The sequence below is a fragment of the Pleurodeles waltl genome, chromosome 8 (assembly GCF_031143425.1).
Source record: "Pleurodeles waltl isolate 20211129_DDA chromosome 8, aPleWal1.hap1.20221129, whole genome shotgun sequence".
Taxonomy (NCBI): domain Eukaryota; kingdom Metazoa; phylum Chordata; class Amphibia; order Caudata; family Salamandridae; genus Pleurodeles; species Pleurodeles waltl.
This window is the reverse complement of record NC_090447.1, coordinates 314,529,192-314,545,288: the sequence shown is the minus strand read 5'-3', so window position 1 is coordinate 314,545,288 and position 16,097 is coordinate 314,529,192. Positions and strand designations below refer to the sequence as shown.

General features: G+C 43.5%; 1 protein-coding gene across 6 annotated transcripts in view; it reads left to right on the top strand.

The window, feature by feature from the left end:
- The window catches only part of DCAF6 (DDB1 and CUL4 associated factor 6), a 622,202-nt gene that overhangs the window by 146,366 nt on the left and 459,739 nt on the right, over window positions 1-16,097 (top strand). For all 6 annotated transcript variants that reach the window (XM_069204156.1, XM_069204153.1, XM_069204157.1 and 3 more), the window contains 2 exons: window positions 7,502-7,637; window positions 13,366-13,580. In XM_069204156.1, the coding sequence (XP_069060257.1) occupies window positions 7,502-7,637; window positions 13,366-13,580 (351 nt within the window). The remainder of the gene's footprint in view (window positions 1-7,501; window positions 7,638-13,365; window positions 13,581-16,097) is intronic.

Sequence of the window (16,097 nt, the reverse complement as noted above, 5' to 3'; positions counted from 1 at the left end):
ATGCATTTTGGCATGTATGAATCACAATTTGGTATTGGGACTACATACCGATTTGCTATTAGGAAGGGGCATGTCAAGGGCGTCCCTTCCTAATACCGAATCACAGCGGTATGTAGGAGTGTCTCGTGACCGAAATGCAGTCACAAAATATTTGCATTTTACCACCTGCTGCAAGTAGGTGGTAACCCATTTGCAAATGGGAAAGGGTCTCAAAAAGGGGACCCCTTCTCCTTTGTGAATGCATGCGAAAACATTTATTAAGAGCCGGCAGTGGTCGCATGTACCACTGGCTACTCTTAAAAAAAAAAAAAAAAAAAAAAAAAAAAAAAAGGAAAAGAAAACTTTTAATTTTCCTTTTTTGAATGCATCCCATTTTTCTTCAAGGAAAATGGACTGCATTTGGAAAAAAAAGATTGCTTTATTTTAAAGCAGTCACAGACATGGTGGTCTGCTGAGCCCAGGAGGCCATCATCCCTGTGATTGTAGCCATTCACAATGGGTCCCAAATTGCTTCCTACCTCATAAATATTAATGAGGTAGGTCGATTTGCGAGCCATTTTGAATCGCTAAATGAAACTCCTGGTGTTTCATACATTCAATATTGATTACCTAATTGCGATTCTCAGAAAATTGCAATTAGGTAATCGCTTTCCAGATAAATGATACATCTGGCCCCACTTGTCTGTGCTGGAAGGCCCCACTTGTCTGTGCTGGAAGGCCCCACTTGTCTGGCTGGAAGGCCCCAAGGATTTTGAACTCTAAGGGAGTTTCTCCCACAACCTCCTGTAGCGCCTCTCTATACCCCAGGAGAGCATTTTGAACCTGCCTGTATCAATAGATTTGCTAGGTTAAATTGACCATCTAGTTCCTTGAAGAACGAGGGACACTGTGGTGCCCAAGCATCCCCTAGTTGAAAAATGCAGATCATGTCCCACTGTTTTTTGCATTCCAGACTGCGGAGGTCGGTCAGGGCTGCTGAATCCCATGCCAGGAATTCCAGTGTCAGCCTCCCCTTCCAGCCCATTTTAGCAATGGATACTTTCCATGTTTTGACCACCAGGTCCATCGAGGATGGGTCAGATGGGCCCTATCGTAGAGCTAGCAGAAGTATCCATGCAGGCCATATCTGTATTGAGGATTATTGTTGAGGGGCGAATGCCCAGTCATTTATCACTAAGAGATGAGCGGTCTGATAACAGAGATGCAGGCTCTGGAGTGCTAGCCTCCATCATGGGGGCTATGAGTCAGCTTTTGCAGTGCTATTTGTGGTGTTCCACGGGCTTGCAGAAGTGAGCAAGTTAACTCTATCCACTGCCTGTAAGAAAGCACCTCATAAAGTGTATTCTGCAGTTTGTATAAGAATTTGGTGAGCATTATCCTTTTTTTAACACACTGCTGTGGCCACCAGCAATTGAGAGCGGGAGCTCCAGTGGCTCACATCTTCCCTGTATCCATCCAGAATTTGACCCAAATTGGCTCTCTAGAAATCAATGGGGTCCACAGTCAGACCAACGCAACTGGCATATCCAAACTGTGAATTGGGTCCACCCCACCAAGGGGAAGGCAACAGACTTGTGTTAATTAATAGTGATCCCAGGGTATCCACCAGATATGCCCAGGATTTCCAGGGCCCTATGGGTAGTACACAGGGGTCAGCCAAAAGAAGCAGTATGTCTATGCGTACAGTGAGATAAAATCCTGCCAATCTGGGCTTCACCATAGTCCCCTCAGCTGGGCATCAAACTGCATCCAGCACAATATGGGTTCCAGGGTCAGGGCAAACAAAAGGGGGAAAAGCGGGAACCCCTTTCTTGTCCCCCATCCCAGATTTTTTTTTAGGAGACAACCTCTGACCCGCACCCGTACGAGCAGCTTCATGTGTAGGAGATAGACCCAGGATATAAGCTCCTTACCAAACTCCATCTTGGCTAATACTGCGAAGAAGAATTGACATTTGGCTGAGTTGAAGGCCTTTTTGGCATTCAATTTGAACAGGCCTATGGTTTCCCCCAGTGCCCGTCACCTAGCCTGGCACTTGAAAAGTGTTACAATTTGTGGTGGGTAAAGTGCATGGGCATAAATTATGAATGGTCAGGTGATCAATTACTTGCGGAAGACAATTGCCCAATATTGTAACCAGTATTTGTCTTGCCCATCTAGGAGTGTAATTGGCCTTTAAGAGGCACACTGATATGGTGGTTTGCCCTCTTCATAGATAAGAACTGTAGTCTCAAGTCTAAGCTCATAGGGTAAACATCCCTTCCCTTTAGCTTCATATAATATTTTATGGATCAGTGTGCACACCAGGATCCCGGTGCACCTGTAGAATTCGAGTGGTGGGGAGCTATTGGGCCCAGGCACCCTCCCTTTCTTAAGCTGATGTATTGCCTCAGTAATCTGTTCAATGCCAATTCCCCATTTGAGTGCCCTTGCATCATCCCGGTTTGAGCGCCAGAACAAGTAAGTCCTGTACAGTGTCCTAGAGGTTGAATTCCCATGCCTCCCAAGGTTCAGGGCTATACACTTTTGCCAAGTCAGTGGGAAAGGCCCCAACGATGTCTTCTATGCCATTGCCCTTCCTTCATCCATTATCTGACTGATCGAGATTCTCCATTCCTCTCATCTCGCTAACCATGCAAGCAGTGTTTTTGCTTTATTGTCAACTTCATAGAGCTTGTGATGTTTAGCCCGAAAGAGGGCCTTCACCTCTTCATCTACTAGACTCTTGTATTCATTCCTCATGAGGGTTATGTAATGTAGCAGCTCCGGTTGTTGCCGCTGTGCATACTCTCCCTTCATATCTACTAGTTTGGACTACAAAACCAGAGTCTTTTTTGAATTTTTTTTTTTTTTTAGCTTTTCTTTAATTTTTCCTGCGGTGTGGAAGATCACGATTCCTCTTACGACTGTTTTGTAGGCCTCCCAGGTCACCAAGTCCAAGGATACCAAACCAGTATTTTCCTCAAAGTAGTGTTCTGTGGCAGCTGTTAACATCTGTCTTGTGGTAAAATCTCTCAATTCCCAGGGGTCTGGCCTCCATCCAAAATCTCCCCCGCCAACCCCAGACTGCTGCCGTCCAAGCTGGGTACAGGTCAGTGAATGGTCTGATATTCCCCTAGCTAGATATCTTGTGTGACTCTACCAACTTCCCTGCGTCCTGGGGACCAGAATGCAGTCCAGTCTTGACACAGATCCCCTGATCCTGCTGCATATGAATACTGTTGCTCCCCTGGGTGTGAGTTTCTCCATAAGTCAAGCAGTCCCATAGCCGCCAAGAAAGCGTGTAAATGTGTCTCCCCCTTTGGGGCACCTGCTGCGAGTGAGCCTGTTTAGTGTTACCTCCATGGTGAAGTTGAAGTCTCTCCACCATAGTAATGGCTGGCTGAACCCACACCAACCAGTACCATTTTTTTTAAAGCTACTGGGTCTGCAGAGCCGGAGGTATATACCAGGAGGAAATAATTATGAAATCTCCATTCCACTCTCCCGACAGTGTTGCGCAGCATCCTCTGGGTACGTCCACGGCTGAAGCACTGTAAGGGGGGAGATATATTTTAACTAGAAACTCCAGTCCCTTGGAACCAGACGTGAATCCCGAGTGAACAGGGACTGTGTAGCTGCCTCTTCCTCGAAAGGTGTAGTTATTGCCCACTAAAAGAGTCTCATGGAGCAGGATGATGCCTGGGTTATGTCAAGTTGAGTAACCTAGATACCACCCCTCTCTCCAAATTGCTCACCAGTATGTTCACTTTTCAAGGGGGGACTGTGAGCTGCTAGCGAGGCATATTAGGGTCTATGCCTTTGTGAGTCATTATGGCCCTGTAGTCATCTGGTCTGTGTGCTACTCTGTCACCCCTCCTTATGTCAGTTGAAGTGTTTGAACTCCCCTCCCTAACTCCCAAGGCTGCAAGTATAGAATGACCTGCCTCCTCAATGCCTCACATAGCCAACATCACCCTGCTTTGGTTACTTTATGTCCTCAGAAGGGAGTTCAGTAGTCTAATGTTTTCTGTACCCAATCCAGTCTCCTCATGTTGCTTGCCTCCTGTCTCCCTGGCTATTGTTCCTCATGTCTGACTCAAGTTGCCCCTTCTGTCCCTTGGGTCTCTCTGCTGCCTGCTATTCGTCCGCTCTAATGGGGGACCGATGGCGGACGCCATCCTTCTAGCAAGTTCCATGCCTCTTTCGAGGAAGAGCAGAACTACGATTCCCCCTCCACCTCCAGAATGTGCAATTTAGATGGGAATTTCATTGAGTACTGAAGGATATGTTTATAAAGTTTCTGTTTGACCCTGTTAAATGATTGTCATCTCGACTTCACCTCCAGCTTGAAGTCCAAGAATACCATTATGAAGTGGTTTTCAAAATGCAGAGGTCCATGTTGATATGCCTGTCTAAGAACAGCATTGCGGCCTCTGAAGTTTAGGGTTTGGGTTATGATTGCTGTGGGCTTTACAGCCATTTTGGGCTCCACCCCCGGCACCCTGCAAGCACTCTCCACTGAGAAGTGTGGGGACAACTCGCCAGTGGGTAGTTAGGGCTTCACAAGGTCCTCGATTAATTGTTTCATCTTGGATCCCTAAGCTTTTTCGGGGCCCCCCAGGAAGTGCACATTATTGAGGTGGGAACTGTCTTCTGTCCTGTAGCAACTGTGTGGTATTCCTAAGTTGACGCACGTCATCCGAAAGGGTTTTGATGGAGATCTTGTGATCCTGTTGAGTCACCTCCTCCTTTCCCTATCTCATGCGAATTAAGATGACATTGACTGCCACCCTGCCAGTTTTAGTTTGCAACACAATTCAGGGTTCCACAGTGGCCTGGAGGAGTTCTTTAAGGATTCAGCGTTCTCTTGTCTCGGAACCGGCCCCTCCCGGTGCCAGGTCTCTGCTGCTGGCCTCCCCTGTCATTCTGAAGGCATATTTCTCTAGCTGGTTGGGCACGATCATCTTGTGGCTTTTATCCCGCACCGTGGTGACATCTAATATTCTCCGTTCAACCAGTATTACCCCAGGGCCTTCTTGAGTCAGTGTATCCGCAGGTGGGACCACCTCTTCGCAGGGGGCACTCAGAGGAAGATGGGGGACCCATGTGAAGTGTGCTAGAATTTACCTCAGAGACTGGAGGCCTTTAACCTCTTCCTTTTGCCTGCTAAAGCCTGCCCGTCCAGGAGGAGGATGTCCCCAGCCACACAGGGCGTCTGAGCTGGTATTGTGGCCCCTGTGCACTCCTCAGGCCCTGCAAAGGGTCCGCCTCAAGTCACTATGATCTTCAGGGGTCTCCCAGGGTGTTGTGCCTGTGTGTAGTCCTATGGCACTAGTTCCCAAAGCGGCTTTTCCCCAGTACGCTCAAGCGAGTGGGCATAGAATTGACTAGTACATGGCGCCTGGGGGGAATGTTTGATCTTAAGACGGCCTCTATCTTGCCAACACTGCTGCTCGCTCACTCAGAGTGCTGCGTCTCCGCGCCATGCCATCAGGTCCTGGTGTGCCTCATCCCAGTATGCTCGTGGGACGGACGTGGTGCTGGAGAGTTCTGTTGTTGTGGGGGAGAGCTCACTCCAGCAGCCAATAATCCGATCCAGCGGCGGCCGCCATCTTGTCCGTACCACTGATTCTCACATCAGGCCTCCGAACCAGATGTTCCAGTGACTCCTGGGGCTCCCTGCTGTGCCAATCTCCTCCTTACAAATTCACCGATCGGCTAGCTTCCACCTATGCCCATGGGGGTTCTAGGATTGCTACTGAGGCCGGCCTTCACCATCGGGAGGTCATGCTCTATATTCCTTCGGTGCAAAGATCACGACCTCAGTATAACATTCCTGTCCTTAGTCAAGGTGGAGTTGTGGTAACCGGAGGGATTAGGGAGAACAGATGAGGGAAGAATCGAATTAAAGCAGGTTATAATGTTTTTTGCTACTTCTGGTTTTGTGTCAAAGGAGACCTCCAAACTTGCTTAGCTGCTTAGCATATATACTTGAATATGAAGCTATTTTCTTTGCATTCTTATCCAAATTATTTGTTTAACCCCAGAATGGAAAGCATCATTCAGAGGCAAGGCAGTCAGTCTAACAGAGAAGCTACTAAAAGGTACGGTGGAGCAAGCCACTCTAGTTGCTAGTTATCATAGGGTTACCAGTGAAGTGGACAGAAGGGAAAGGCAAAGCTGCTATTTTTTACTGTAGAATTTTATTACACTCTCTTTATATCTCTCAGTTCTTAAATTGGTTAAAAAAGGAACGCCTTGCAGATTCATCCTTCTTGTCGGTAATTGTCTGCACAAAACTTTATAGCATAACGTTTTTATGATATGAAGTACTAATTTGTAATTGCCCTTCTTAAATGGAAAGGGTAGATCAAGTGGTAAATTCTAAAATAAACAGCATATTTGAATGTACAGTTTACTCAAATGAGTATATATATATATGTATCTATATCTATATATATATATATATATATATATACATATATATATATATATATATATATATATATATATAGCACAACACTTCGAGCACCCAAAAAAGCAAGAAAGAAGAGACTCTGAAATCTGATAACCCTTGTTAAATGTTTTTAATTTCCCTAGGAAGGCCTGAACTACAAAGACTGCTATAGGTGTGATGCAAAGAAAAGGTCCCTACCGTCCTGATGGTTTATTGTTGTGTATCTACTGTAAAATGTATAGAACATTTTTTGTTCTACATTGTGTAAGCTCAGCACATTGTGATGATTTAAATTAAAAGTGGGGGAGAATGCAATAAACACATCTATGTAGATACTATAAATGGTATGTTTAACAGCATTCCTTTTCAGTAGCAGAACTCCCTGTCGGTCTTTAGTCAATTGGTGCAAAATATTACCCTAGTTGAGTACCTCCACATTAAGGAAGTGCCTCTATTTAAAGATTGATACAAGGAAAATGAAGCTTACATTACACTCAAGTAACAAAAATGGCATGACATTTGACTTGATTCAGCTAATTAATCTTTTTCCCTTTGATACGAAGCGGAAAAACAAACCCCAAGAGTTACTGTGCTGAGTAATATATACAGCTTTAAATGTTTATTTCACTTCAGCTGACTATATATATCTTCAGAAACTAAGATTAAAGAAGTGTCCGAGTTCCGTCCCCTCTTGCTGAGAGAAGAGGTACATTGACTTGGGTAAAATAATTTTCAAAATCAAAACATGTCTAGACAAACAGTCTAAACGATAAACAAAATGTAATTTACCTTTTTGCTTTCTGCATAACATAGGAGCTCTAGAGTCCCTAGAGGAGAGTTGTTCAGTAAGGGTTGGAAACATGCAAATTGTATTATTGAAATTGGGTGATGTGGTTTTTATCTAGAACATGCACTAGTGTAGTGAATATATTTTGGGCAGGGATTATACTGTAAAATGCCTGTTCCCATATACTAATCATTATGGTATATTCACTTAAAGGATAGGTATAATACAAATTATGTTCAGTAATACATATTTAATGACCTATTCTTTTTCTTCAGGACATATTAATTAACTGTGGACGAGCTGCTACAGCTATTACAATTTGTCCACCATTACCTTATTATCTTGCTGTGGGTTGTTCGGATAGCTCGGTGAGAATATACGACCGTCGCATGCTAGGAACAAGAGCAACAGGTATGAAATATATTGGTTTCACAAACTTTGTATGTTGCATTTAATAATGAGTGTACATTGCACTGATTGTCTGGACCTCTGAAACTACTTTATCCACCATGCAGTCCTTGCTGACGTTTATAAATGGTTAGGTATTCTCAAGGGTCTAGCAGAATCATCCCTATAAAAACATATACAATGAGAATATATTTAAAAAATCTACAAAAAAAACCAAAACTATTGACTACGTTGCACGGAGAAATATGACTGCTTTTTCAAAGCCTCACTCTTTAACTGTGCAAAATGCTCAGTACATACCCAAGCTCTCACATCTATTTTCTGTCAACTAGTATCCCTAAATGCTGAGTCTCTGGACTATTTTCTCCTTGTTTTTTTCTCCAGTGGCTCCAGAGGAAAGATAAATGTTTTATTGCTAAATTGGCACCCCCAAAAACTGTTCCTGGTGTGGAAGAAAGTTATACATGGATGGGGGACATTTTTGAACTTATATAACAAAATGATGCAGACAACTGCAAGCAGTGCAATCCATAGAGCTGTTTTTCAGAAGATTAAATGAAAGAGAAGGTAGGCTTCCACAAGTAAACATCTTCTTATCTCCTTAAGCAGACACTCCTTCCAGCAGGAGATTGTCTGGGCCCTCTGTTGAAGCCTCTTAAGTATTTGGGAGGAAGCAGAGTTCCTAGCCACCTGCTAAAGAGCTGTGGGATGCCTCACAACCTACTGTAGGATTTTGCTGGAGCTCACACAGATGCCTGCATGCCTACATGAGATGGCAAAGTTTTTCTCATGTTTGGTTTCCGGTTCAGCATGTCTTCCATTGTCCCTTAAATACTGTATGCCGAGAAGACATTCCAAAAGTGATTCCAGTGCCAGCAACCTCTTTGTCTGCACCAGTACCTCATGTTTGGCATTTCCATACAAAAGTCAGTCTGATCTCAGTGACTTCGGTCTCTTTCTTGTCAGTTGTCAAAGTTTTTCCAATAGACTGATCCAGCCTCAGAAAAGGTCCACTTTAAGTGCCGGCAAACCATGGCTCCAAGAGTCCCACAGGATCTGGTTGTTTAACAGATCTTGACTATCTCTTATTCAGATTTAGAAGAATGATATCCCTTATCTCCCCTATATGCAACTCAGATCATCAGCACCTTCACCTGCTGGCATACTCAGAAAGGTCTGCAGAAATAATAAATATTATTATGTTGGATAGATGTCACAGCATGGGTTATACATAAGGTCCTGGTTTAAATATAGAGCCTCATGGTAAGGTACCACTAATGTCAGACTTTCTAGAGTTTGCAAAGCACATATTTTGATTTTAGCTTCATATAGATTCTGCCTTTGAAGGAAAGAGCAGAAGTACAAAGGTCATTTCTAGGGATACCCTGCCTCTCTTATGTTAGCCTACTGTAGGATTTATAGTATTTTCTGCAGTGTAGTGGAGATTTACATGTTTTTCTCCTGTGTTGTTTTGGGGGGCGCAGGACAATTATATTGAGAGGGATAGATTTTATTGGATTTGTTAGAAACAACAGGAAATCTGTTCATAGGCACGGCAAGCTGTGCAACATGTTTAGGCAGACACAATGGCTTTTAAGTTTGAAAATTTGATACAGCATGTTCCTTTTCACAAAAGGTTCAATTGGTGGAAGGGTAAGAATTTTTCAAGCATAAAATTAGAGCTTCAGGAAATTTATCTGATCTAGATAACAGAGATAACGTGAATGGATTTTCTCTAAGATGGTTTGTTTTCTGACAACATAGATGTGAAGGAAAACAAAGGATGATTCATATTTCTTTTCTGTAAGGAATTTGTTTGGTTGACAGGCAGACTAAGAAATAGTCAGAATGAAAACTGTGACCTGACCTTATAATCAGTTGGTCTGAGGATTTAAAAAAAAAAAACCCTTCTCTGAATCAGCCTTCATTGTCCAGTGGAATCAAGGTTATTAAATGACACTTTGACACAGTGGGCTCACACTGACACCATTTCATCACTCATTGATCCAACTTGTGCATAGGTAAACCATGATCATGGGGATGAAGAAAATTAACAAGTGGTATTGGTGAGTGTGCTCACCAGTCAAAGTCATTCAGCTCACTTAATGGAGTTAATTTCTAAAAGTATCTCTCCTTGATGGTGGTGTGGAAAGAAAGGTCTTATAGGTGCTTTGTCTGTGTCTTCAATATCCTTAGGTCAGATGGAGCTTTTACACAGGCAAGTGAGTCAGTAGCAGCAGCATAGGTCAGCAGACCTTCTGCAAAGCTTTACTACTTGTCCCCTGTTAAGAGGAAATATGCAGCCTTAGCACCATGTTCTAAAAGCACCACAGCAAAGGCTAAACAGGTTTGTGCAGTGTTGGTGAGATCTTTCCTGAGCTGTACTGGTGCTCAAGCATATAGGTCCAGTTATGGGTAGTTGGGAGGCAGTGTAATGGCAGTCAGACTCTGTACCAGTTTGCAATTTGGAAATCCATCTGAGCAGGTTGGGGTAGCTTTCCCTCCCCACAAGCACTTATTTGAAGGACACATCTAGTCGTCTTCGCAGACTTCACTGTGGGGGCTAGTGCCTACCCGCAAATCAATATGTGCAACTCAAAGGACTAGCTCTGGCAGGAAACCACATGTATTCCCCTTGGGTAGATTTTGAAGACAAAGGTCGTTGGAGAAGACAATGTGGACATTGGATTGACCATGTCATTCTTAGTTGGCAGCAGCTATCCTCGATCTTGCACCATTTCTACACTTAATAGATTCCTGTATGACAGGGTTCCCAAACACTGTGGCAAAAGGAAACTTTGCAAGGTACAAAGGCACACAAATGGCCAGAAGGTTATATCCACATAGTCTAGATAAGTGGGGACTTTTGTCCTTACACCTTTGCATGTTAGAATGGGTTCTCTGCGCCCATCACTGTAGTTCTCTACAGTAGAGATACTTGTTACTTCATCAACCTATTGTGCAGTACTCACACACTCCGCATCACATTGGTACCCACATCATACCTGTGAGACCTGTTCCTCTCCTCCATCTTACTGATAGCTGTTCCCCTTCCTGTCTCTCTTGTGGGATTTGCTCCCATTTGATCACTGTCAGTATTTTAACTTAGCCAAGAGGGAGAAATGCGTGTGACCACAGAGCTCAGTCCCCATTTTTAAATGTGCCACAGAGAGTATGTGCAGGTGGTGTGATGTATATCAGGGACACAGGCAGTTCCTTCAGGCTACCCCTTTCAAATCATACTTATGGACATTCCTAAGGAGCTCAAGGTACTATTGCTGAGGGCTGTAAAACTTGGATAATCAGTTGGTTGGAATTTCCAGTCAGTGAAACAAATATGATGAGGATTGTTCTGTCTAACCTATGTTACTGAATCCTCTCCACTGTCACTTTCTCCCTTAATTACATCCTGCTTTGTGTTGTTTCTCAGTTCCACCTGCAAACCATATATTTTCCTTTAAGTGTTCCATTAAGGGATTTGTAAGCCTATTTTGCCATATTGTGGTAGATTGCTGTCAATGTTCACTTCAGAACCTTTGTCACCATTAGTGATTCTGCTCTAAATTGATGATAAATCGACGCTTAGCAAAAAATCAAGAATGCAATTGCAGTTAACATTGTTGCCCCTTTCTGCACATATGTATCCATCACCCACCCATAACAAGGTATGCATCTGCGACCCACATCCATGCTTTTATCCACACCCAAGTATTTATCCATCCCCCAAACCCTTCCTTACATCCATCCAGCTACCCACACTCATGCATGTATCCACCTATCTATGCACCCAAAGCTATACAACAATTCATCCATGTACTTATCCACACAGCCATCAGTCCATTCATGCATCCTTCATCCACATGTCTGCATGTATCTGTATGTGTTGCCTGAATATATCTTTTGTCTTTCTGTTAGTGCTTCTACGTGTATGGATCTGTTGTGTAGAATATGAGGACTCACCTCTTTAAAGGAAGCTACATCACAGTTTATAAACTATCCACAACTCAGCTTTCTCTCCTATCACTCATTGACTCTATGCTCTTCTTTGATCATGTGCAACTCTTCACTGCTTTATGGCTGGGCTTGCACTGTAGAAATACCAAATACATACGTATATGTGAATGCAGTGCTCTAGGCCCACTGGAAATAGCTGTGCCTTCAAAATGGAGAAGAACGGAGGGTTTAGATGACATAAAGGCCCTCATTTTGACCCTGGCGGTCTTTTGCCCTCCAGTGTTAATGTGGGGGTATCACCGCCAACAGGCTGGCGGTGTATACTGCCGCAGCCAACCCACCACATCATAACTCATACCACCATGGTGGTATGAACTGCCGGGCCGGAGATAGGCATCTCTGACTAGGCGGTCCAACATGACTGACAGTTATATAATGAGCTGCCCTACCACCATGGTTTTCGCAGCGGTACCACTGTCACAAAAATCATGGCAGTAGGGCTACAGGTGACAGGGAGTTCCTTCCCTGTCAATGGTAGAAAGACCCCCCCACAAAGCTGTCACTTAACCCCCCACTCCCTGCCCCCCTTAGAATCAAAGCACCCCCCCACTCCCCACACCCCTCCCTGCAATCATGCACACACCCACATGTGCCACGCATGCACCACAACTTCCATACACGCATTCACTCACACTCATCCACACACAAATTCACACACACTCATCCATACACGCATTCACACATACACGCATACACACTGACATGCAGACATGCACTCACTGAAACATTCATACACCCATTCGCTCACATGCATACGACCACGCTTACACCACAACACTCAGACGCATACACACACACACACACACACGCACGCACACACACTCACACACATACACACACACACATGCAGACACCACACACATCACCCACCACACCTCCCTGACGGATGCCCGACTTACCTTGTCCGGTGAGGAGGTCATCCGACAGGGAATGGAAAGGGACGCTGCTACCGCTAACAGCACCCCGACAGCAGGACACTGCCAGGCTATCTGTTTGATCAAAATACGGCTGGCGGCGTCCTACTGGCAGGGCGGTGCTACTGCCCAGGCGCATTGTCCGCCAGCATGGTTACTGCCAGATTTCCACCCTACATGTGGCGGAAATCCGGCAGTATCCATATTATGGTGGGCGGAAGACTGCCAGCACTGAAGGTCTTTTGGCACCCATGGCTTTGGCGTTCTCGCTTTGAGACTGCCAAAGTCATAATGAGGGCCAAAGTCTTTCTGAAATGACTGTTTATTAAGAGTTTTTCAAAAAGATACAGAGACTGAAAGTCAGTCAGAATCTGTGTTGATAGAAAGTAGATGAATATTGTGCACAGATATAGGGAGGGCCTGACCACAGCATACACTGTACTGAATGAACTTTACAGTGGGCGTGGTGGTCTGGGGCATGTGTAAGGTGGGTGAAAATTAGGTGCTGAAACGCTTCTTTTCTCCTGTTTATTATGTTTTTCCATAAACTGTTCATTCAGTGCTTGTTCCAATTATAGAGGTGCAGCTGCTCATCCAGGTCACAGCATCCTAGTTGCTTAGCATCACCCGCTACACGCATTCACTCGGCTTCACTGTCTGCTGCTTGTCTGTTTTAAAATTGTAATCAAGTATGTTTTGCAGTAGGTTGGGTTGATCTTGTTAGCACAGTATAATAGATTATAAATCATTGATGTTGAATAGGGACTTTCTATTGTAATCTATAATATCTTTGTGTTATGTAGGCAATTATGCAGGGCGAGGTACAACTGGAATGTGTGTCCGATTTGTCCCGGGCCATCTCAGCAACAAGTCATGCCGGGTAACTTCCCTGTGTTACAGTCAAGATGGCCAGGAAGTCCTTGTTAGCTACTCTTCAGACTACATCTACCTCTTTGATCCGAAAGATGATCAAGCACGAGAACTAAAACATCCATCATCTGAAGAGAGGAGGCCTGATGTGAGTTGTTAATTGGGAAACTATACATGCCATACATTTGTATTCTTGTGAATTTGTGTTTTGACCACTGAAGATTACTTTCCATATTAGCAAAAGTCAACAGTTGTTGAAAAAAATCACTTGGTATCTTAGTGACTTATACTTTGGAACTTGCTCCTTTTTAGTGTTCCCTTTCCTAGAAAAGGCCTTGACTTTCACCATTTGCCTACCAGGAGCCCGATCAGGCCTCACAGTGGGGATTCATGCACACCTTTCAGTTATCTTAGATATTGGTAAATGTGGTTAGTTAGAATTTATCAACACTTTGGGAGGCACCTACAATGAATGATAATGAATATAGATGCCTTAAAGTATGTATTGTTAGTGACCTCTTCTTTGTCTTTCCCCCTCAACGTCTTACACACTATAAGTAATGATCTCAAGAAGTCTTGTGAAGTTCATCCATTCCTTATTTGATTAAATTTATCATGTCTTAACAATCCAGATGCTCACAGTCCATATTGAAACCTTTTCTAATATCCTACCAGTCAACATTTCTTGCACAGAAAAACACTTTATCAAGACTTGCATACATTTCTTAATACTCCTTTCTCAATTGCAAAATCCTGTAGTGTGAATGTTCATCAACTTGTATCATCGCAAGATGATATTGTCATGAGTTTCAGTCCCTATTTTTTTGTGATCAGGAAATACATTTCTGCTATCAGTAGACATTGTCTTAACATGTATGAGTTGCTTATATTTTCTTGGTACCTCTTTTTGTGTTGAAATTCAGGAAAAGACACACAATACTTCATACACAGATCGACTTTCCAGTTCTCCCTTCACAGTTGTCTACGTGGATAAGTTGGCCTTCACACATTTTCATTCTCATTTCAGTAGTTTCAGCATTTTATGGGTCAGTCTATTATTCTTCCTTTTTTTCCCTCCTCCGTATCCAACCAACGAAGAAGAACTCTGTATAGGATGGACCCTACGCAAGCAGTATTGTGCTACATCGACTGCACACAACAGATCAAAGTTGACGATTAGCTCTCTGCGGGGTTCTTTGCAGATAAAAATAGAAAGGTGTATGACAAGGTGCAGCATTTTGCATTGGGCCATCCTTTGTATCAACGTCTGCTTTGCCCTGCCTAGGAAAGATTCTCCATAGTACATTTGTGTTTATTCTCCCAGGGAGGGGCTGCTTCCCTGTCTCTTTCCAGAGGTATTCTGGATGCTGACATCTCCCTAGCAGATACAGAGCTGTCCTTGTATACAATTGCAAAGCACTACTGCATTACGTCTTAGGCATGCAGTGATGGCTACTTTGCAGTTGGTGTGTTGGATTATTTTCTCAGTTAACCCGCACTACTCAACACCAACCCCTGGGAGAGTACTGTTTGAGACTCATTCATAAGGTGAGTGATCTGTGGCAGGATCTGTCCCTCAGGAGATCCAGCTACTTAACTTCACTAACTGTATTTGTGATGGATTTCTAATCGTTCCTTACTTTCTCCAATCCTATAAGCCATTGTCATTTTCAGTACCTAAGGTATGCAGACATGCTGTATATGTTGCTGTTGTGGTTTTCTCAGTTCCTCTCCACATGCCTCGATGAGATGTAGATAAAATACCAGGAATTCACATCAGCACAAAGGTGGGAGCTTAATACTCCGGTATGTCATGTCCTAAGGGGGAGTCATGGCTGAAGCCAGGTTGTGCCACCTAGTAGTGCTGAAGAGTCATTGTTGGGGAAACATCTTCTGGGCTAGTATGAAGCTGGGAAGTACTATTCATAAGATGATACATTTGCAGCAATATTATGTATCCACCAGAAATATCGTTATTGAAGATAAGTAGCATTTTCTTCAGAACTCCTCAGTATCTGTATTATTTCTGCTTCTTCTCCTTTTTCAAGGCTCAGCTGCTGTACCCTGCTGTGGGACCACTCTCTTATGGCCATTCGGCTTCACACCTTAAAACTCCTTTCACCCGCACTCTGCTTTATTTCATGTATTTTTCCAATTATTTGTGCGGGCCAGGCAGCAGCACACTGCTCATTAGCTGCTGACTTCTGTTTACGCTGCATTCCTGGATATAGTTCATTTTCTTGATTTAATGTCCTGCAGTGGCCTGGTAAATGGAACTAAGAATAAAGTATACAAATAAAATCCAGGTTGCTACTCATCTGTGCCCATGCTTTCTCACACATGGCTGCCAGCTTGGAATTATATGTTTCAAAGTATAACAAGGTTCATTCCAAGATGTCTTTTGGTGCAGGTTCTTATATATTCATGTTTGAATTATTTTTTTATACATTGAAAAACAAATCACAAGATCAGCCATATTGGAATGGTTTTGGCCATAAACTATGTCATAACCAACAGGCATTTACAAAGATAATAGCCATGTCCTTTCATTCTATTTCTCATTTTTCTATGAGAGTCTGTAAGAAATCCTCTCAAAGGACTGCAGGTCCTGTTAGACAATCTCTGCAATGAGCAACATTGCTGTCTGCAAAGAGCATCTCAAGAC